Source organism: Desmodus rotundus, chromosome 1 (assembly GCF_022682495.2).
Source record: "Desmodus rotundus isolate HL8 chromosome 1, HLdesRot8A.1, whole genome shotgun sequence".
NCBI lineage: Eukaryota > Metazoa > Chordata > Mammalia > Chiroptera > Phyllostomidae > Desmodus > Desmodus rotundus.
Window position 1 is genome coordinate 181,084,438 of NC_071387.1, and position 21,496 is coordinate 181,105,933.

The 21,496-nt window shown below is 40.9% G+C and overlaps 1 protein-coding gene across 4 annotated transcripts in view; it reads left to right on the forward strand.

The window, feature by feature from the left end:
* ADAMTS16 (ADAM metallopeptidase with thrombospondin type 1 motif 16) overlaps nucleotides 1-21,496 on the forward strand; it is a 124,185-nt gene that overhangs the window by 61,945 nt on the left and 40,744 nt on the right. For all 4 annotated transcript variants that reach the window (XM_045186399.2, XM_045186400.2, XM_045186402.2 and 1 more), the window contains 8 exons: nucleotides 1,399-1,552; nucleotides 4,833-4,928; nucleotides 6,469-6,617; nucleotides 7,748-7,920; nucleotides 9,925-10,055; nucleotides 11,969-12,092; nucleotides 12,501-12,745; nucleotides 14,024-14,162. In XM_045186399.2, coding sequence (XP_045042334.2) covers nucleotides 1,399-1,552; nucleotides 4,833-4,928; nucleotides 6,469-6,617; nucleotides 7,748-7,920; nucleotides 9,925-10,055; nucleotides 11,969-12,092; nucleotides 12,501-12,745; nucleotides 14,024-14,162 — 1,211 coding nt within the window. The remainder of the gene's footprint in view (nucleotides 1-1,398; nucleotides 1,553-4,832; nucleotides 4,929-6,468; nucleotides 6,618-7,747; nucleotides 7,921-9,924; nucleotides 10,056-11,968; nucleotides 12,093-12,500; nucleotides 12,746-14,023; nucleotides 14,163-21,496) is intronic.

Sequence of the window (21,496 nt, forward strand, 5' to 3'; positions counted from 1 at the left end):
GTGGACAAGTCAGTGTAGCTGACTTTCCCTAGTTTCCAGTCCACGGACGAGGAATAATATTGCCCAACCCCAATGGAAACTTTGGGAGACACTGTAAGACATCTAACTAGTATATAGAAATCATTTGAGATCCATTAGAAAGAGGAGCTATGGAATTTGAAATTTTCCAAATCACTCCAGTCTTGCAGCATTAATTATGCCTTTATTCATTTTTCTTTGCTTACAAATATGCCCTTGCATGATTGGAGTGAAAGTAAAAGGTCATTTACTGAGCACTCACAGTGAGCCAGTCAGCACTCTTAGCCCTTTCCTGTCAGTTGACTTCATCTCTCCTTCTCAGTTTGCTCTGAAAAACCTTCCGACCTCCTTGCATGTAGGATCAATGTCTTGTGCACAGTGGCTGCTACCATCCCTCCCATTTTGTGTATGTGGATATTAACTGAAGTCACGGATCAGTGAGCTCCAAGGCAGAGGAACCTGGGACTGGGGTCCTGGAGGCTGGGGCCAGAAAGATTCCATTCAAGGTGCACAGTCACACAAAGAAACGTTTGGAGATGCATGAGCAGATCTGCTAATGATCAATTTACTGTGATTACAGAGGGATTTTGTGTTTTTTTTTCCTTTCAGCTTATTAAAATTTATAAGTAGGATTTAGTTGTTATTTGCAAACACTTGTCCCTCCTCCCTGCAAATGCAAAAATTATACCTAAGTACATCCCTGGTAGGGGATGGGATACTGTATTTGTGGAGGAAGGAATTATTAGTTGGTCTTTAGCCATCTGCTAGTAAACTTAAGCAGTTATTTTCCTCCTTGTTTCAAAGTCCAGTAAGAAATCATCCTGGGCAGAGACCACCTCTGGTGGAAAGTGTAGCAGTGTTCGGTGCACAACCTCGGGAAGGTATAAGCGGTTGTGCAGTGTCCCTGGCCTGGGAGAGGAAGGGAGAAAGAACAGCAGACAGGTAGGGAGAGAGACAGAGAGAGAGAAAGAAATGTTAATCTTTGAAGCTGGCAGATTGTGTTTTGCCTTTTACGATATCCATTTCCACCTTTTGATTATTCCTGGCAAGAAGTGTACATAAAAGAGGTCTGTGATAGCAGCTTCTCACATTGACCATCTGGTTGTATTATTCCATTTCACTGTTCTCCGTGAAACATGTGAGTAATCTGAGGAAAAACAAATTGCCTTCCTGGAAAAAGAAAAATGAACAGTTTCAGAAATGTGTTCCCTGTATTTAAATGTAATTAATATGATTGTTATATTGGACATTTGGAGGAAGAAATACCCTCTCCTCTATACAGGATATGTAGTAAATGCATGTGAAGAAATGGCACAATTGAATGTATATCTTTGACAATTATTTTAGCATTACAAGCAGCCCATCTCCTTTTGGTTCTAGCACTGCCCAAGCGACATGCCTTGCTGATCAGCCAAAGCCTGTGAAAGAATACAAGTATCCTGAGAAATTGCCGGGACAGTTGTATGATGCAAACACACAGTGCAAGTGGCAATTTGGAGAGAAAGCCAAGCTCTGCATGCTGGATTTTAAAAAGGCAAGTGATTATTGGCCAGTGCTCAGTGCACTATTATTCATAAAAACCATTTTATTTAGTGTAACTGACATTGATGTATTCTGCACTTATTGGGTACCTACCAAATGTCAAATCCTGTATGTTAGAGCTGGTCCCATATAACAGGAAACACATGTTTTACTGGCAAAGAAAAAGATGACCGATACTGTTGTGGGTATCACTTTTCATTTCAGAACAACTTGGCCTGTTAGATCACTTCTTGCTTTCTGATTTATCATGTGGGAGCTCAGCAAGCACTTCCAATGGTGTAAGTTGGCAAATTAATACTCTACATTTTTTTCAAATGGTATTAAAAAAACAAGGTCTACCATTACCTTCCTCCCATTTAAGCATAATTTACTATAAAGTAACAGCTTATCTGGAGCTTCTGATTATTAAATTCTCCAAATAAAGTACTTATAGACAAGTTTCTCATAGAAGATGTTATCTACAGCACAGACCCCAGGGATATCGCTGGTGTTTCCTCCTAATATCAATTCCTCATGTCACCCAAAGACGTGTGTTCTTACTGGACAGGGAAGTCGAGATTTAGGAATCTGCTCTACTGAGCCCCAAAAAGCCCTACTCATAAATCAAATGAAAATAACTCTTTTAAGGTTTCTTTTATTCTAGTTTATAATGGAATCAAGAGGAAGATAGACAAAAATACATAGTCCTCCAGAAACCTCCAAACATTGCAGAGTGCCCTGGGAATATTCCCAATTTATATCTAACGTGATCTTTCTTCTAAACTCAAGCACAGCTCCCACCAAGATTAGTTATAGTCCCGTGCCAGAACTGGGTTCTTATCTCCTCAGCTGAGTCATCTCGGCTTGGACCAAGAATAATAAATTAGCCAGCATCAGCATGTATTTCCATGGGCACAATGTTAATTTCCTAAGAATTTTTTTAGTGTTATTCTTCTGTGTTAAAAAAAAAAAAGAACGTAAAACTAATGTTTTCTTTCAAACCAGAGACGTGCTTCTGGTTCCCACATTACTTTGCTCTGTGACCATGGACTATGTCCTCCATGATACCCAAGTGCCATTTGAAAAAATATAGAAAAAAATAAGTTAATGTGCACTTTTTTTTATTACTGAGGAAATATTTGCATGTAACGAAATGCATTCATTTAAGGTGTCCAACTGAAATTCTAACAAATATATTCACCCATGTTACCATCATCCCAGGCAAGATATGGCATATTTCCATGAAGCCAGAAAGTTCTCTTTTGTCCCCCTCCATTCAATCCCTTCCCCACCCCAGTGAACAACCATTGATTTGATTTTTATCACCATAGATACAAATAATTGCAATAGATTATACACCCTATTATAACATCATCTCAGGACACTGTGGGGAGTCTAATACAGACGGTTCAAGTAAACAAGTCTGGTGGCACTCTGTTCACAACGTCGAAATACCACAATAAATTTTCAACACAGTCATTCGAAAACTGTTTTATTTGGGGTATTAGGTTGTGATGTTAAAATTAACCAAGTCATACTACTTAAATTATGAAATAGGACAGCAAGTGAGAACCTTAATTAAGATAGTATTCCTTAGCTGTAGGAATAAAAGATAAAAGCAAGAGTAGACTCTCTACTTGGGCTTCAACTTGTTTTCTTCCTGAATTAAATGTTGCTTATTATAAACATTGTCTTCATCAAGTACCTCTTCTGTTTCCTCAACATTGCTTGGTAGGCTGACTCTGCAGTCTGAAAAGCAAGCTGCCAGGGTTACTTTGAAATTCGATCCCCTTAGTGTCCTGGCTTCTGTTGTTAAGTTGGGAGTTGTCTTCATGCCCTGTGTGTCTTATATTCCAACTCCCTGGGGTGCTTTTATCACTAATTCTGATTGTCAATATATAAATCATCAGTAACAGAGAAAACAATGGCCATATAAGTGTGGGAGTGTATGCATGAGTATGTAAATATACATACACACCAAATGCACATCCATCTATTTAAGAGAAGGATACATTTGCATTTGCACTTTATATTAACTTTTGAAACTAAATAGCATGTGGTATTTAAAGGAGGTTCATCCTTTTCTAAAGTATCATTCATCCATTTATCACTCTGCTCAGCAAATTTAACTAAGTGGCTCTTCTGTGACAGGTGTTAGCCTAGGTACTGCATAATTTGCTTCTTACTTATTCTTTTATATTCCCCCATCAGAAAATTTACTGCTCTTTACCTCATCCTAACAAAAATGGAACCATTTTCATAAAATGTAAAATGTCCTGAGATGATTCAGTCCACACAGAAATTTTTTTAAAAAATCTAATTGTCACATAATATCTAATTTTGAGATTCAATATATTAGCGATTCTGGCCACAAAAATAGAATTTAACTTATAAAAACAAAATACATCATGCTTATTTGTCTTAAAGAATAATTTTAATGATAGAGAATACAAAACCATCTAACTATATCCAAAGTTATCAATTTTATTTTAAGCAACATTAATTACTATATAATGAAAATACTGACATATTGAGTTTTCAATATTTTCTTTGAAAGTTATGCCTTTCCCGCCTGACAAAGCTCTAGAGCTCAAGAGTTGGCTCAGACTTCACATCTCCCCTGACTGCTCCCCTGAGGCCTCCAGGCAAAGCCCTTTGTACTTCCAGCGAGTTCACCTTGCTCGCTGTTCTTCCCTTCTCACATGCACCAGACGGTGATTCTCAGCGAATTAACCCCTCCCTGTAAGACCACCCTTGAAAGAGTAGGTCTGATTCGTATTCCCTATAGAACCTCCTGCCTACCTGGCATATTGCAGGCCTTTATCAAAGGTTTGGGGATAGTTGATGGATGGATGGATGGATGGATGGATGGATGGATGAACAGACAAGCCAGCAAGTTGCACAACCATCTTTAATTTGAAAATTGAAGATTCAGATTTGGAGAAGTTAGTGAAAGACGAGGTCAAGAATGTATTATAATATGTTAGGTTTTATTCCTTTGTTAATTTTAATGTTCTGTAGTTGTCTGCAGTGTCTGGATTAAGCATATTGTACTTGTTAATTTAGAAAGTATAACTTTGCTAAATTTATAATAAATAAAACAAATAAAGTTTTAGGGATGGAATTAAGCTGAACCAAGTCTAGACCATGAGTCTGCAGGGTTCTCGCTCTTTCTCTGCGTTTGCTGCTCAGTAGATGTCAGATTTAATTAGCATCAGTTGTTTCCACTTAAACTTTTCATTGATTAGTTATAATGGACCATTTGTAATACTGATGACTTTTTTCCCTTGTAGGATATCTGTAAAGCCCTATGGTGCCATCGGGTTGGAAGGAAATGTGAGACTAAATTTATGCCAGCAGCAGAAGGCACCATTTGTGGGCATGACATGGTGAGACACTCATCGTAGGTACATGTGTCATAGTCAGATGTCAGTCTTTCAACATATTCATCCCTCCTCCTCTTGCAATGGCGTTTCTAAGCCCTTCTTTCTCGCATGTATGTGCGGACCTACTCCCATGCCATGCCATTGCGTTTATATTGATACTAAGAAGAGGACTCCTTTTATCACTTTTTTCGATGGTATAATTGAAGAGCTGTCTGGAATTAGGAGACACAGATGTTCGAGCAAAGGTGATGGCTGAATCTGTTTAGTGAAGAGGGAGCACTAACCACCATTAAACCAGGTAGAGAACCAGCACTGAGCAGTCATGTTAAAGTCACAGAGCAAGATTTGGAGATCCTTCTCCAGCTGCATGCCCCTCATTGAGCTGAGAGGGGATGAGGCTGTGACTTCACTTTGTCACCTGGTATGAGGGAAGATGGTAATGAAGGGGAATTTTTTGTTTTTGTTTTTACTTATAGGAAAGAATCAAAGAATTGAATGGCTTAGGTTTTAGTTCTCAGACTTACTTATGTTTCTAAAATTAATTTTTTTCTTAAATAATATTAAATTGAACCATTTGAAATTGCCACTCCTACAAGCCAACAATGATCAAACATCAATTTGATGTATAATTTAACCTAATACATCCATTAGTAGTTGAAGTGTTCTTCCTTTCCTCTTACAAAAGCAGCATATTTTTTTTTCTTCAGAACAAATAAGGTAGCTCTCAATTGCCCCAGCCTCACCCCCAGCCCACAGGCCAGGCTTTGCCAGAGACAAGGGACAAGGCACTCCCTTGCCTCCTTTCAACAGATGGCCTAGACCTATATTTAAGAACCTCAGGGTCTACACCAAACCATAAATAGAAAAAGCCAACACCACTGAACACAATGCGAGATCTTGTGTAGCCTTTGCATGGGGTGGACGTGAGGAAACCATGCAGATGTCAGCACGAATCAGCATTGATGGGCACTTCTCTTCAGAAAGGGGTGCTGATAGTATCTCCAGGGACAGATGAGATCTGTGTGGATTACCTCCTTAGAAAGCTGCATGACCTCTGACGGGCATCAGTTATGACCTCCCGGCTCTGAGTCCAGGTGCTTTAGAGCAAAGTCAGCGCCCACCTGCCAGAAATGACAAGGTGTTGAGTCATGTGGAACCTCCAGCTGGATTTCTCCCCCTGAGAGTCAGTCTGTGCCGAAAATGGGAGATGAAAAGCACATTGTTTTCAGGAGAGGTCAGCGTCCACTCACTTGAGAGCTGAGTGTCCATACAACACTACTTAATTAAACATGTTAAGTTCCAACAGCTCAGGCAGGTTTTTTTCTACTTATCTTTCCTTGACATGGATTTATGAAACAATGCTAGTTTTGGAAAGACAAAAGAAGCATCATGAAGTGTATCTGTATGATGCACTTCACCTAACTAGAGGTTAGGGACGCTAATGTCTGCATATGGCACTAGACTCCCCATGGTTGAGCATTGTAAGAGCGATGACCCACATACTGTTCTATGAGTCATATCCGCTATGTTTTTTAACTTTTAGTGGTGCCGTGGAGGACAGTGTGTGAAATACGGTGATGAAGGCCCCAAGCCTACCCATGGTCATTGGTCAGACTGGTCTCCCTGGTCACGGTGCTCCAGGACCTGCGGAGGAGGGGTGTCCCACAGAGACCGCCTCTGCACTAATCCCAAGTAAGCGAGTCTTGACTTCCCTACTCACAAGTGAGCATCTCTCTTCCACAAGCCTTCCAAAAAGCACCTGTCCCTGAGCTCAGTCACTCTCATTCTGAACTTCCCCTATTATTGCAAGAAACAATAAGTAGGGAAGCCTTTTTCCTCAAACATTTCTGAAACAAGGATATTTCTTTGATATTAGATGCTTAGAACTACCTGACCATAGTAAAAAATAACAGACCCAACAGTGATACTGCAGAATTGGGTTTTAAGAAACCATATTTACCTGAAATACCAAGGCCCTGCCTAAAACAAAGAAATCATAAGAAAAATATAAACAGCACAAATAAAGAATATTATTTTATGTAAAAAATACAACTTCTGGGTTTTTTATCAAATATCTTTACCTTTCCAACATGTGCTTTAATTGTGCCCTCCTGCTCTATGGCGAGAATGTTCAATGTAGTCAGCAGTGTGCAGATGGATGGATTTCTAAGTCCTCCCTGTGCGCCATTCGTTTAAGGCATAAGTCATACTGCCATTACTTCAGTCCTGTCTTTACTGTGTGTGACCCACTAGGTTTCCTTTGTGGACAGGATGCGCTCACCCTGGTGGTCCCCATGAATTCTAGGGGTCAGGGGGGTGAGCATTGAGCCCTTGCTGTCAGTGCCAACCAGTGGAAGGTGACTGGTGTTTCTGACCCAATCTGGTGTCCTGGCCTTGTCATGAAAGCTGGTAGCAGAAAGAAGTGGTATAGTCAGTTTCATTCTCAGTTCTGCTTTCGATCAACCATACAATTCCGGGACACCACTGCCCTCCTGTTGTTGTCCCCTCCTTTGTGGAATTTGGAGATCAGCGATGCTTACCCTGTGTCCAGCAGCAGGAGGCCAGGAAGCGACCATAAACAAATACGTACATACAAACCCACTTTTCAGATTGGAACCTCTTCTGGTAAACAGTTTGCTCAGTAGAAAAGGAAACTCTGCCCGTGTCATTAATACATAAGAAAGTGCCGGCGACTACTTAGAATGCACCTTTTTTATTTGGCCACTGTATGTAATTTAACATTATCCAGTAAGTCCAATTTGAAGGAAGAGGTGAATAGCTATTAAGATAGACGGTTTCTGATGGCAAACTATGTGTTCCAGACCATCGCATGGTGGGAAGTTTTGTGAGGGCTCCACGCGCACTCTGAAGCTTTGCAACAGCCAGAAATGCCCCCAAAATAGCGTTGACTTCCGCGCCATGCAGTGTGCGGAATACAACGGCAAACGGTTCCGGGGGTGGCACTACAAGTGGAAGCCCTACACACAAGTGGAAGGTAACTCCCAGCCCCACCCTCTAGTGACAGCCTCCTGCTTCGTTGTCTTTCCTCTTTAAAGAACTACATGATTCTCGGTGTGCTGTTCAGATAGACCAGACACCACTACTTGGGGTCAGTGTCACAGAATCTTTTCTGTGGTTAGTGTGATACACGGCCACTGGCATTTTAATCTAAACTTAACCAGCTCTGTGGTCAGAAATTCACAAGCCAGATAGAAAATAAGTACAGAATATCATGAAATCTTCAGAGAAGCGATACAAAAATTGAAAGCAGATGTTTTTATTGATAACGCATCGATGTTTATTTTTAATTACGAAGCCCAGTAATTGATGGTGATATTGCTCTAAGCATGTCACCCATTAAACCCTTATCATTTCCAAAGAATGAAAGAAAAATGTAAGTATCTTTTAGAAAAACAGATAATTTTCAAGTGTACTATATTCAGAAGGACTTGATCTATAACTCAGGTGTTTATTTGTACCATATGTAAAATTTTACTCCAGTTGGAGAGAAATATGCACTATCCTTATGACTATAATAACTGAACTTAGTAGCTTACGGGGCACAATTTAAGAATAAATTCACCCAGCTGGTGTGGCTCATGGATTGAGCATCATCATGTGAAGCAAAGTGTCCCCGGTTTGATTCCCAGTCTAGGGCACATGCCTCGGTTGTGGGCCAGGTCCCCAGTAGGGGGCATGAGAGGCAACCACATATTGATGTTTCTCTCCCTCTTTTCTTCCCTTCCCCTCTGTCTAAAAATAAATAAATAAGATCTTTTTTAAAAAAATTAAAAAAGAATAAATTCAAATAACATCAAATCATCTTATTCTTTGAAATTGGAAATATTGTCCAAGCAACACTCGGGAAATACATAAGTTAGACCTTCTTATGTGGCATGTACTCTCCATCCCATTATATATAATTTTTTCATGGTGAGAGGTTTATGAAGCTAGTAGATTGTATAAGGAAATTTGTTAGCAGCTTCAAGAAAAGTATCTTTGGTGGTGTTTTCACTCTTAAACTCAGTAAAAATTAAACCAGTGAGAAACAAGTAGGCAGGAGAAAAAAGTAGAAAGCACTTTGAATTGGGGTCAAAAAACATGTATGCTATTCCTGACTTTGCTAGTCTTCAGTAAATAAATGTATTAATCATGGAAGCACATACTAAATTTTATTCTTAACTTGATTCAGTTTGGTCTCTTACCTTGTACAATACAGAAAATATTTGTAGATGAGACTTTGGCCTATAAACTCCTAAGGCAGACTATTTTTTCATCATAAGCTGTTCCCTTCTTACCAAGAAGAAAACAAAGGGACATGGTTTTTACAAAAGTTTATATTTAACTATATAAATCATAAACACTTGAAGTAGATTATTGAGAGAAGTGAACTTTATCTACCAGTCTTAAATATATGATGATACTCATATTCTCCATGTATCAGTATTTTTTGACAACCCATTATATTTATAGAAAACATAGTTTTCTGAAGATTTTATCTAAAAGTTATTCCTTTCATTAATTGTTAAATATTTTGTATTTCTTCAATTGCATTAGCTATTAAGAAATTAAGTAATTACTTTAATTCTTGTATTATATTTTATTTATGGGAATTTTGCATATTGTTTCAAAATGGCAATGATTTTTTGCATTTCTAGAAGAGAATAGTTAATTATACTAATAGAATAGTGAATAATACTGTTGTAGTTCAAGTCAACAAATGTTTATTGAATGCCTACTATGTGCCAACCACTGTGTAAAGAATAAAAACTAGTAAAGGACAGAGCAGAGTAAAAATTAATAGTGAACATTTAAACAATAATAAATTAAAGGGAAAGAACAAGCCTAATGAAGCAATGATACAAAAATGTCTTTGCAATGTGTTATTTTGTGGGAGTTTTTTATGGGCAAAAAAAAAATCTATCTAAAATTTAGAACAAAAATGATCAGCGCTTAAGTATTTTTCTTATTTGTGTTTGTGTGTGTATTTCTTTTTAAGATCAGGACTTATGCAAACTCTACTGTATCGCAGAAGGATTTGATTTCTTCTTTTCTTTGTCAAATAAAGTCAAAGATGGGACTCCATGCTCGGAGGATAGCCGTAATGTTTGTATAGATGGGATATGTGAGGTAATAATGATTGTTCATTCATTCAACAAACATCTCCAGACAGTCTGCTTTGTGCCAGGCATCCTGTCAGAAGCTATAGAGAACAGATAAAAAACAAGCCCTTTTCCTCCAAGTCACAGCGCAGTGGGGGAGAAGCCAGATGTGCACATACTGAGACACGCAGTGATTTGCTGCAATGAAGGAGTGTACAGAGCACAGGGAGAAGGGAAGAGCTCATTCTCTCTTAGATGTGGATCTGGGAGATTTGCAGGGCTCCTGGGAGAAGAGAGCTTCCAAGTGAAATCTGAAAGGGTGAGTTGGAAGGGGGATGTTGGGTAAGCAGGCAGAGCACGACCTGACTCAGTCATCAGAATTCCCAGAAGGCAGTCAGGGGTTGGGGTGCTTGGGGAGGTGAGGGGGGTGAATGGTCTCTCACAAGAACAGTCACTGCCAGAATGAGGACTTGGGTTTTAATCCCAGTGTCCATGTAGATCAGACACTGGGATTGGGAGCCAATGGACTCATGGGGCCAGATGAAGTGGCTGGACAGTAGCATGGAGAGTAAATGAAGCAGGGGCAGCTCAGAGCCAAGAGGCCACTTGGCAGCTATTGCAGGGGTTTCCAGAAGACCTGGCAGTCTCAACATTGATTGGAGGGGGACTTAGGAGACAGGCTGGGAAAGACTGAGCAGCTAAGTGAACATTACCCCTGGAGCTTGTTGCCATGTGCCGAAGTAAGTTATAGGAAGAATGACATTATAAACAAAATGAAGGTGTGGCCAGATCAAACACATGGCATGAAGAACTTACTCAGTATTCTTATTCAGTGGAGTCCATGACCTTGGTCCTAGTTCGAGTTTTCTCGAAGTTGCACGACAGTGGTAACGTGGGAACACCACTAAGCCGTCAGTGCAATCCTTTTTAATGCATAGGGATTAGGCTAGGTGATTCCATTAAGATCTTTTCAGCTTTAAAATGCTCATCTTTACCTGTTTTATTTACTTACTACTTGATTTGTTAAATATTTCATTATTTTCAGGTATTCTTAATGACACAGTGTTGCAATCCCGTATTTGTAGTTCTGAAATCTAAAAGCTGTGAAGTAGAGAGTTTGTTTGGTGGGAAAATATAAGACTACCTGAATTTGGTTGGCGGCAAAAACCTGCCCTGAACTGTTGTGAGACTGTCGGTTCTCTCTTTCCCACGTTAGTATGAAGATATCTGCCTTCCGTTATAGAAATATCATTGCTTTCCTAGTCCCGTCCGGGACTTTCACGTTACATGCATAATATGCCATTTACCTCCTAAAATCCAGAAATTTCTGAAATGCACCCGTCCTTAAAGGATTATAAGCAAGGGATTGTGGATTAGTTATTTCATTTCTGAGTAAATTTTCTTACATCTATAGACTATATGCTTTTGTTAGGATTTATAAAACTAGTAAACATTATAAAATTATAAAGAGTTCCTAAAATTCTAAGAGGGTAAAAAAATATGCCCTTTACATAATTTACTGCTGAGAATTACTTCCACATGGCATGTGCTACTTTGCCAGTGAACGGGGGTTTAAAAGCACCATGGCATATTCCCATGGCCCCTCGTGAGGACGCATTGCTTGTCATTTGTACTAAGTGCTTTATGTCAATCTGAATTCTCCAACGTAACAACCTGATAGACATAATTCAGGGCTCAGGAAACAGCTGTGTAGCAATGCTGAAGAATTCAGGTTATGTTTAAGTTTCCTTACTCTGGACCTGAATAGTAGAATGGCAGTCTCTCTGTGCACATATTGGGTATCCAATAAATATTTGTTAATTTCCCTGTGTTGGTGAAATTTCAGCTCTAGCGGGGTGGAGGTTTCCTGCTTGAGGTTTGTGACGTTGCTCGTGTTATCTTTTCTTCCATGAATGACATGTGACCTCATGAATATCCCAGAGAGTTGGGTGTGACAACATCCTTGGATCCAATGCCATTGAAGACTCTTGTGGTGTGTGCAAGGGGAATAACTCAGACTGTACAACACACAAGGGCCTCTATACCAAGCACCACCGCACCAGCCGTGAGTATGCCACAGCTGCCTGCAGAGACTGAGACGGGATTGGAACAGGAACTTCTCTGTGGGAAGAACCTTGAGATGTAGTGAACACAGCAGGAGTTAAGATTCCCGACAGGTCCCACAGCTGCCTCCTTTCCTGCCTGCTCACAAGCTTTGATTGCAAGTGGTTGCTAGATTATTTGAGTTGAAATGGTCATTAGGAACAGTGAAAGTTATAATAGCCCTGCTTCAATATTTTTAAAAAGTCATTTATAGGACTAATATAACCGATTCACAAAATAGATCCTCTCCCATTTCTAATTGTGGATTCTCACACTGCAGCTATGGAGTACCCAAGGTGCTGAGAGATTTGGCCTGAGACTACTTGAATGAAATACCTCATTCTCCCCCCTCCTGTTTACTTGAATCTAGAATATTATCAGATGGTGGCCATTCCACCTGGAGCCCGGAGTATTCGCGTCTATGAAATGAACATATCTACCTCTTACATTGCTGTGCGCAATGCCCTCAAAACGTATTACCTGAATGGACACTGGACCGTGGACTGGCCCGGCCGCTACAAGTTTTCAGGCACTGCTTTCGATTACCGACGGTCATACAGGGAGCCCGAGAGCTTGACCTCTGCAGGGCCAACCAACGAAACGCTGATTGTGGAGGTAGACTCCAGCCTCATGGCTTTGGGACTTGGATTTGGGGGTCTTCTGGAATTTCTGTAGTTCCAGGGCTATCAGTATAATTTTAAGTGTACCCACATGTCCCCACCTGATGTCGGCACCTGGCAGGCTCCTTCCATCTGGGACAGCTGCCACATCTCCAAATGTCCCACCTCCATCCCCCCTCCTGACCTTGAACTGCTTTCTTCACCCTCTTGTGAACCTATTCACCCTGCATTCTTGTCTTGATTATTTCTCTCCCACTGTCTCAGGCCATTAGCTTTAAGAGTCATAAAGAAAGAGAGATGGGTCAGGGTCGAAAATGAGCTCAGCTTATCAGGAACTATTCCTGTAGAAGAAGAGTGAGTCACAGAGGATCAGGGTGTCAGAAGGGGAGCTTCTCAATGGCCTTGCAAAGTAGCTGCCTCTCCAGGACACCACCCACCTGTCCTCCAGCAACTGGGACTTGAGCTGTGTTGTCAGGGAGGGGACTGTGGTGCCCAGGAGTCAGGGAAGGGCCAGTGTCATTATCCACTGGAAGTCACATCAAGACAAGTAAAGGCTCCAAGGCTCAGAAATGGGGATGTCTAACAACAGGTTAATCTTGATGTTTCTAAAAAAAACACACACACACAATACAAAATAAACAAACAAAAAAAACTTTATAATGAGGTGGTAACTGGTCCAAGTGTTTGGGTTTCAAACTAGAAGGTGAAGAGTTCACTTGCAATTTTATGTGTTAAACCATGGGTCACAGAGAGATCATCTTGACTCCTAGCAGGATAGGTTGCTCCGGGAACTCCAGGGTACATGCCGACGGCCAAGTGGAAAGTACTCTGACCTACCTTTGACAGTGGGATAGATGACATTCACTTCAGTGTCCTGGGTTGTTACTAGGAAGTGTGATGTTGCTTTTTAGGTGTCACTCACACTGGGGAAGTTTTCAGGGGATTCCAAAGAAACACCCAGAGAAAGCAAGAAATAACTAAATATGTTTCTTAGGTTGGGAGGCATCTGAAGCTGTGTGTGGAGGAGACACTAAATATAAAGCAAGCAAGTCAGATTATCTATACATCTAGTTTCTAGATGTGCTTGAGTCTAGTTGGGAGTTTATTCCTGTTCAGAAAGTTAATTTAAATTTTGGGGAATGGACATTATTTATTTTATCATTGTAACTAACTTTTTTGTTGACATTGTTATTGTTTCAGGTAATTTAAAACAAATTATCAAATAGTTATTGTTTCTACTTTAGCTATATTTCCCCCCTTTCTTATTTCATAGCTTCTGCTTCAGGGAAGGAACCCAGGCATTGCCTGGGAATACTCGGTGCCTCGGCTGGCGGGTGAGAAGAAGTCCAGTGCCCAACCCAGCTACACCTGGGCCATGGTCCGCTCCGAGTGCTCAGCCTCCTGTGGAGGGGGTAGGTCTCTTCTCTTGTCTGTCCCGGTGGTGGGCACAGAGGTGTCCGGAGCACAGTTGGGCTGTGACATGCATTATACTGGTTCTCACTATGTCCTAATGAGTAAGGCAAGGTGTCTCTGAGGGCAGAGGTGACAGTTACAAAGACGGGGGAGAGAACAGTGGTTCTGAGTATCACTTGAAAGCCTCAACTCCCTTCTCCAGTTGATCTGCATTAGTGTGTCGTTTTGAGGAAGTCCTTTGGTGAATTGGTTTATGATTTTTATCTAATTTAAGAGTTTTTATACATAGTTTTGTTATGAGATTATCCAAATGAAAGTCACTCAGCTTATTTTATATTTATATATATAATGGTGGTGATGAGAAACAGAAGCATGCATGAAAAGTGTACTGACATAGAGTGCGTTTTTAAATCAAATGGTCTTGTTCGAAAAATTCAGTGGAAAAAAATTGGCTATAAAGTTGTATACTGAAATTCATGGAGAAATCATAAGAATTGTATCAAAACTACAGTGGAAGTGACAAGAAATAACATGTCAAAAGAATTTCACATGACAAAATTTTTCATCTTAATACTGTAAGATATGTTTAGGTTTCTGAAGTTAGTTTTCTAGAAGAACATTTTTTAGCTAGAGTCGGTAGGTACTATCTGGTAAAGAATGGCAAGTAAATATTTGCAAATATAGACACGAAATGGTAAAAACTGCCTGATATTTTAAAAGCAGACATATTTCCACTTGAGCAAATAAATTTCAGCTTTTTGCATTCCAAATTTTAATAATTAAGAAATTAATTCAGACAGTATTATATTTAAATGTAGAAATGGTTTCCAAATGAGAACTTGCATAAGGTAAGAATCTAATGAATGGGTAAAGAAAAACAATGAACTCATCATACCTTCTTAATAAAGAGAGGAAGAAAATAAGGGTAACAAAGATTAACAAAAGCATTACGGTCTGAAAAATTAATGCTATGTACTTGACATATGTTAATTCCTCCCATTTTAAACTAAGAATAAAATATTCAAATTATATTTAAATTCTGACATTAAGAGCTTTCGAAGGAAAAATGTGATTTTCTCCACACAGGAGAGCAAGCTAGGGGCTTTAACGGCAACTGAAAGACTCCCCACCTATTCTTTCAGTCGAGAAACCTCATCAGTCGGGGAGAAATTCCTTTGGATTTAAAGAGGTCCCATTTCCTTGCCCGCTCTACTAGACCCATCTCTCTCTAGAAAATAAGATTCTCTGACAGATGTAAGTCAGGTGGTGCCTTTTATCTGACAAGCTTCCCCGCTCCTTTTTCCTTGCACTCACTGTCATGATATGACCACGTTAACTGCCTCTAATAATCCTGCTCAGTGGTGCCTTGACTGGATTCTCGGTCAGTGTCTGGGTCCTGGCAGAGCCAGGCAGCTTGGAGCCAAGGTGTTGTGAGGCAGCAGCTTAGCTAATTCTGTCTGACTCTAAGACGGGGACTTTGTGACATGGTGGTCACTTCCCTGACTCTCCTTTACATGTAGAGGCATCAGCCACTTCCTAGAATTACATATGCTATAATTTTAAAAAATCTACCTCTGTGATTCAGTTGGTTTGGTACCTTTCAAATAACTAATCTCAAACTTTTGAGTTACTTCCAAATGAAAATGCATATTAAAATTTGGCTTACTGTTATGTTATGAACTCTAAAATGTACCATGAAATGTCTTGGATGATTATTTTTTCAGATGAAAACATTCATCTGATTCACAGTTAAGCTTCCTCAGACAAACCTTGAAACTGGCTTTGCAACCAACCTCTTTTCTACTTTTCCCTTCACCATCTTCAGATATTTATGTCTAAGGCCTAAACGTTAGTTAGTGTAGCAATTAGCTTCAGAAAATGGAATGGAATCATCATCAGTCTTGTCCTTGTTTGTTGATGTCAAACCATTCATTCATTCGTTTGCTCATTCATTCCCTCACCTGTTCAGTCAGCAGATGTTCGTAGGTACTGATCTGAATGTCAAATTGCTTGATGTCAGTTGGGGGAAATACAGAGACCTTTACTTAATTCCCTCTGCCTGTGAACTGAACGAAGAAATGCCAACATAAATGTTATGTTACATGAAAAGAATTTAGTGAGTTTTTAGCATTGTAGCTCATTGAAATATGGTGTATTTGTATATCTCAACCAACGAATGGAATATTTCGATCCAGCCATTCTTCCTCAGGCATTCTGCTGAGTCCTGAGACTATAAAGAAAAATATGTACTGGCCTGTCCTCAAAAACATATGCAATCCAGAGAGCAGTTACCATAGACACATACGTAACGACTCCAGATTGTACGTGGTGTCCTGTGAGAACTCAGAGAGGACTCCAGGACCATGGCGCCGAGAAGGTGATGGTTTAGCTGCACGTTGAATGTCTGTCGTAGAGCTGGAGAGCCGAGACAGCTTCTGGCTGCCCACTCTGCCTTTATCTTCATATTCCTTGTCCGATTTACTAACATCTCTAGATATTTTTCACAAGAACTGCTTCAAATTAGATCTTTCCCATCCTTTGTGTGCTAGAATGTTTAGAATCCTGGAGTAAGTGCACAGTTTTCAAAAAAAAAAAAAACAACCCACTATTTCAAGGGTCTCCTTGTCCTCCAGGTCCCAGAAATCAGTTTGAAATAATCCGGCTATTTTCTCCCTGCCTTGGGTCACCTTTGAGCTGAGTTAATAAAAATACCTTTTGTGTCATTACGCACCACCCTGATAAATTACAAAATGCATTTCCCACCCCTTTGCCCCCTGTGTGATGTCCACCCCTGCCCATTTGCTCAAGCATGCTCAAAGGTCCAGGGTAAAAGGAGGGAGCCTGCTTCTTCCCAAGGAGCAATGATCATGTCCTATTCCTGAGTCCTTCCAGTTCCCACAAACCTCCTCTCATCAGGGGCATTGGGTTCGAGTGTCTGTCTTAGGTCAGCCCCTCCCACATTCCCATCACGTGGTCAGGGCCAACACCACCCCAGGGCCACCCACTGTGGGTGAGTGTGCACATGCGTGCATTTCCAGTCCTGCTGCCTGCTTCTGTGCTAACGAAACCGGAACCTTATGAACAGGTAATAACTACCCAGCAGATGAGCAGCACCTCTCCCTCTGTCATTTTGACAGGTCAGTGCTGTCATGGAAATTGGTAAGCAGATCAGATGCATAAAGATGTCCTGTGTCCTCCATAAATGACCATAGTCACCACCCTCCAAGTTCTGGGCCACATTTGGGTACCATGTACTCCGTGTGATCACACCAGGGAAAACTCACTTAAACCAGAGTGGAACCCTTTAGAACCTGAGCTGCTCGCAGGAATTCCCCCACTCTGGTGCCTCCCCCGATTTCAGGGATTTCACGCTCATGTATCACAGGCCCACAGCACACCCAGCACTCGCTGCAGTAATGACGTGCTTCTCATGGGACCACGTGCATTTATTTGTGGAATATTTTCCAGTTCTCTGTGTAGTTTTGCCTGAATGGTTGTTTTCTAAGGCTTTTGGCAACAGCTGGAATTAATTCTAGAGTTAGAATTATTAGAAACTTAGAGATTATTTGATAAAATCACAGTCTTTAAGACTGAATACTCCTCTTCCAGATACTTTGGCAAAACATAAAGATTTTTAAATGCTATTCAAAGAACTGGCCAGAGCCGGTTTCCGCGAAGATAACGGCAGAGCCTGGGCGCGTGGATCACGACACCCACCACCTCCCTCGGCCTGGACTCCGCTCCAGGCTTTCTGGTTAAAGGATGTCCTTTCTGACTTTCTTACTCCAGCCTTTGAATTGTGCACTCTTCCCTCTTATCTATTAATGCGGATCATTTTAGAAAATTGGCTTGATTCTGGTGTTCCCACAGACTATGGGATATTTCTTTCTGACAAATAGTCAAGCGGTTGTAAGCACTGTTCAGAAATCATCTCACAGACGTGCCCTTAGTCAGAGAAATAACACCTGAGTCCTTGTAAATGTTCAGCTGTATGGCTGAGCAGACACATTCCATCACAGGAAATTCATCTGAAAACACAGTTATCTACCACCTTGTGTAGAAACAGAACTTGGAAGTCCTAAGTACTATTGGGGATATGACTATCTATGTATATTTTTATTTTCTCAGCATATTCATATATTTGAAAACCGCCAAAGGAAAAAACATTTAAATTCAGTTTTGTGTCCATTATTATTTATATGGGCTGGGAAAATGAGTTATAAATTAAAATTTCAAGCATCCTTACCACCTACAAACAGATTTGACCTCAAAAATTCGTTCACCATGCAAGCTGAACATTTATATCCTGGGCCATTTCAATGGGGCATAAAATAAAGCGACAGGTGCTCGAGGCTATATCCCTGTGAAAAATCTTGTCTTTTGGAAAATGCTGACTTGATTGGACATCCAAAGCCAGGAATGTTTCCAGGTGTCCTTGTCTCAACAGGCCAGCATTCCCCAACCTAGTCAGGGGTGCTCAGCTGCCTGAAGGCACTTACCCTGGGGCGGTGGGCACTAGTGTGTGCTCCCTCCTCTTAGCTCTGTAATTTCTGTTAAGGATCCCCTCAAGTAAGAGAAGGTATGGTTGAGCCTTGCCAGGTCAGTTTTGAGAATCCAGGATGTGGGCATCCCTGGCCCATCCAGTACGCACCTGGTATGTCATACTGCGTTCACCTGTGTGTGTTCGTGTGGACAGTGAACCCCCGTGTCCTGGGGAGCCTGGCCCGTGAGCTCGGTGTGTAGCTAACAAGATTGCCGAGCCAATTACCCGCTACCTTGCCTTTGCTTACTCCTTTATTCACAACCTGACTTAATCACAGCAAAAATGCTGTGACGCGTTGGGTACGATTCTCATTTTGAAACAGGGGTACATGGCTTTCGTACAACTGACAGGATATTTCTTACGTCAGTTCCCAAGTCGATCTCTGCAGAATATCCAGGACCTGGGCACACTTACTGCCTAAAACGTGTCCTGCAGATAACAGAATTTAACGTTCCTCAACTCATCTTTCTAACAGCTACTGTACTGAGCCCCGCTTTGCTTTTCTTTTTTAACCTTTTTTGGGTTTGATTCTTTTCTGTACCAGCATCATATGTGCAAGCTTTCTCATTGCTTTGAGCTCTTTGGGGTTGAAAGAAGGAACTTCAGTCACTGAGTGTCAGTGTTACCTTCAGCTTGTCTTTGCCATGCTCTGCTCACCCATTATGAGCTGGAGGAAGCCTTTTGGCAGCAGGCTGTGGTCCCTTGCCATCCTAAGCAGTACCACCATCTATTCCCTTGGCCTCTAAAGATATTTGTCTTCATAGCTTTATCACACCTATTGTGTATTCAGGTCTGTTTTTGTTATTTGCTGTACTCTTCACGGTTTGGATTCTGTGACGGAGTAGGAATGGTTTTGGTGGGGGTTGGTTCATGACATTTGCTGTTTGTCATTAGCTGCTATATCCTCAGGGCCTAGCACAGTGTCCTGCATATACCAGGAGCCAAGTATATACTTGTTGAATAAACAAACACAAGGTCTTAATCACTTATCGATTTATAAATATGCAAGGACCCTGTGTATGAATGGTGATGTGGGGTCAGCCTTCTGTCACCCCTCCATAGTGGCAGCTCCCCCGGGGCCACTTCATGCCTCTCTTCTCCCTGCTCCTGGATGTGACTTTCATTATTTAGAATTTGAGCTCCATTTATTCCACTGAAACAGAGTTTAAGAAATTATCCCTAGTCTGTGAAGAGTTCTGAAACAGAAAATGTCATGAATCTCTGTCTCAAATAAGCGCACAAGTTTCTACATGTGTATGTTACATTGGGTAGAAAGAAAGTGAGTTATAACATACACTGTGGTGTTTTTGACCATAAAGCCAGGGGACACATCCTGAACCCACATCTTAAAAACTCATATTATTAGCTACCTGTGCCTTTTACACCTTAGTCAGCCCATCTGTAAAATGTGGATCATAATGTGACCTACTGTATAGGGTTCCTGTAAGGGTTAGGTGAGAGAATAACTATAAAGCTCTTAACACTTTGTCTAGTCAATTGTTGTTCTTGTGGCCCTAGGGGAGGGATGACAAACACATATCTCCCTACTTTGGATTATGTGTCCATCTTAAGAGGCGTGTACGTCTGTGCACACACATGTACAAAGGCGTGTGTGTACAAATGCACTTGGATGTGTGTGTGTTTGTGTGTGCATGAGAGTGCTGGTTTGTAGCCTCTGCAGCTGAGTGGCTACAAGCCAGTTCAAAGAATAGCTTGTCTTTTTCCTTCTGGAATGTGACAAAGGCCATCAGGCAAGAAGACAACTTAAGGTCTCAGTAAATCTAATCCTAGGAACTTGAGTATGCAAATTACAGGCATATGGTGAGCAAAAGTCTCTGATTAAGGACCCACAAAAAAGCCTTTGAGAAAAAAGATATAAACATCGCACATGAACGTGAGAGTAATTTCTTTCCCTTATTTTTTAGTTCTCACCATCTTTCCTACAAGTGAGGTTATTGGATGGTTGAAACATAGGTAAGAACGATGTGGTGAATAGGCAACAGGAAAGCAGGAGTTTGGGAAAGGAATGGAAGGGAAATCCCAAGGGAGAATTGATCTGATAGGAGCCATACAGAAACTAAGGGACAACATCAGGGATGTGAAAGGAGAAACAGGAATGATCTTGGCAAAGCCTGTGGCCTCAGATTTTCAGGTCCTGGAGCATAGTAAAGACCTTCTGAACTAGTGGATTTCTCTATAGCTCTGAATTAACTGTGAAAGATGGTTTCTTAATGCAGAACCTAAACCTGTTTCCATGGAGACTGGCCATGTGTCACCTGGATGCTCCCTAAGTGTTGAAGTGTGAATATCCCAGCACAGCCCAAAGAGCAGAACCTTGATGTGGGGGCTGCCTTCCATGCAGCTTCTGCTGAAGAGGGAATTTTATCTGTTAATCACTACTTCTGTTTCTTTCATGTGGGTGTGTGAACACACTCTTGTGTCCCACACAAGTCACCAACCTTTGATTGTCCTAAACCTATATATTAGAGCAGACATTGGGGCTGCAAACTTACCAGAGTGCTCGAAACACTCATTTTCATCACCATTCTTTTGCCCCGTGACATTGAGGTTCTTCTTCAATGAACGCCAGCTTGACCTTCCTGACAGTAGTGTTTAGGGTCATTCATTATGTATGATTTACATCTTGTTCCTTCGTAGAAATATCTTCCTCCAGATTCTCAATAGGTGTAAGTAAGTTTTCTTATGTTACTGCAGAAGTATTCCATGACCTTTATGAAAGTCATTTTTAATAAGCTATTCTTGATCACAGATTATTAAAATCAGGAAGAA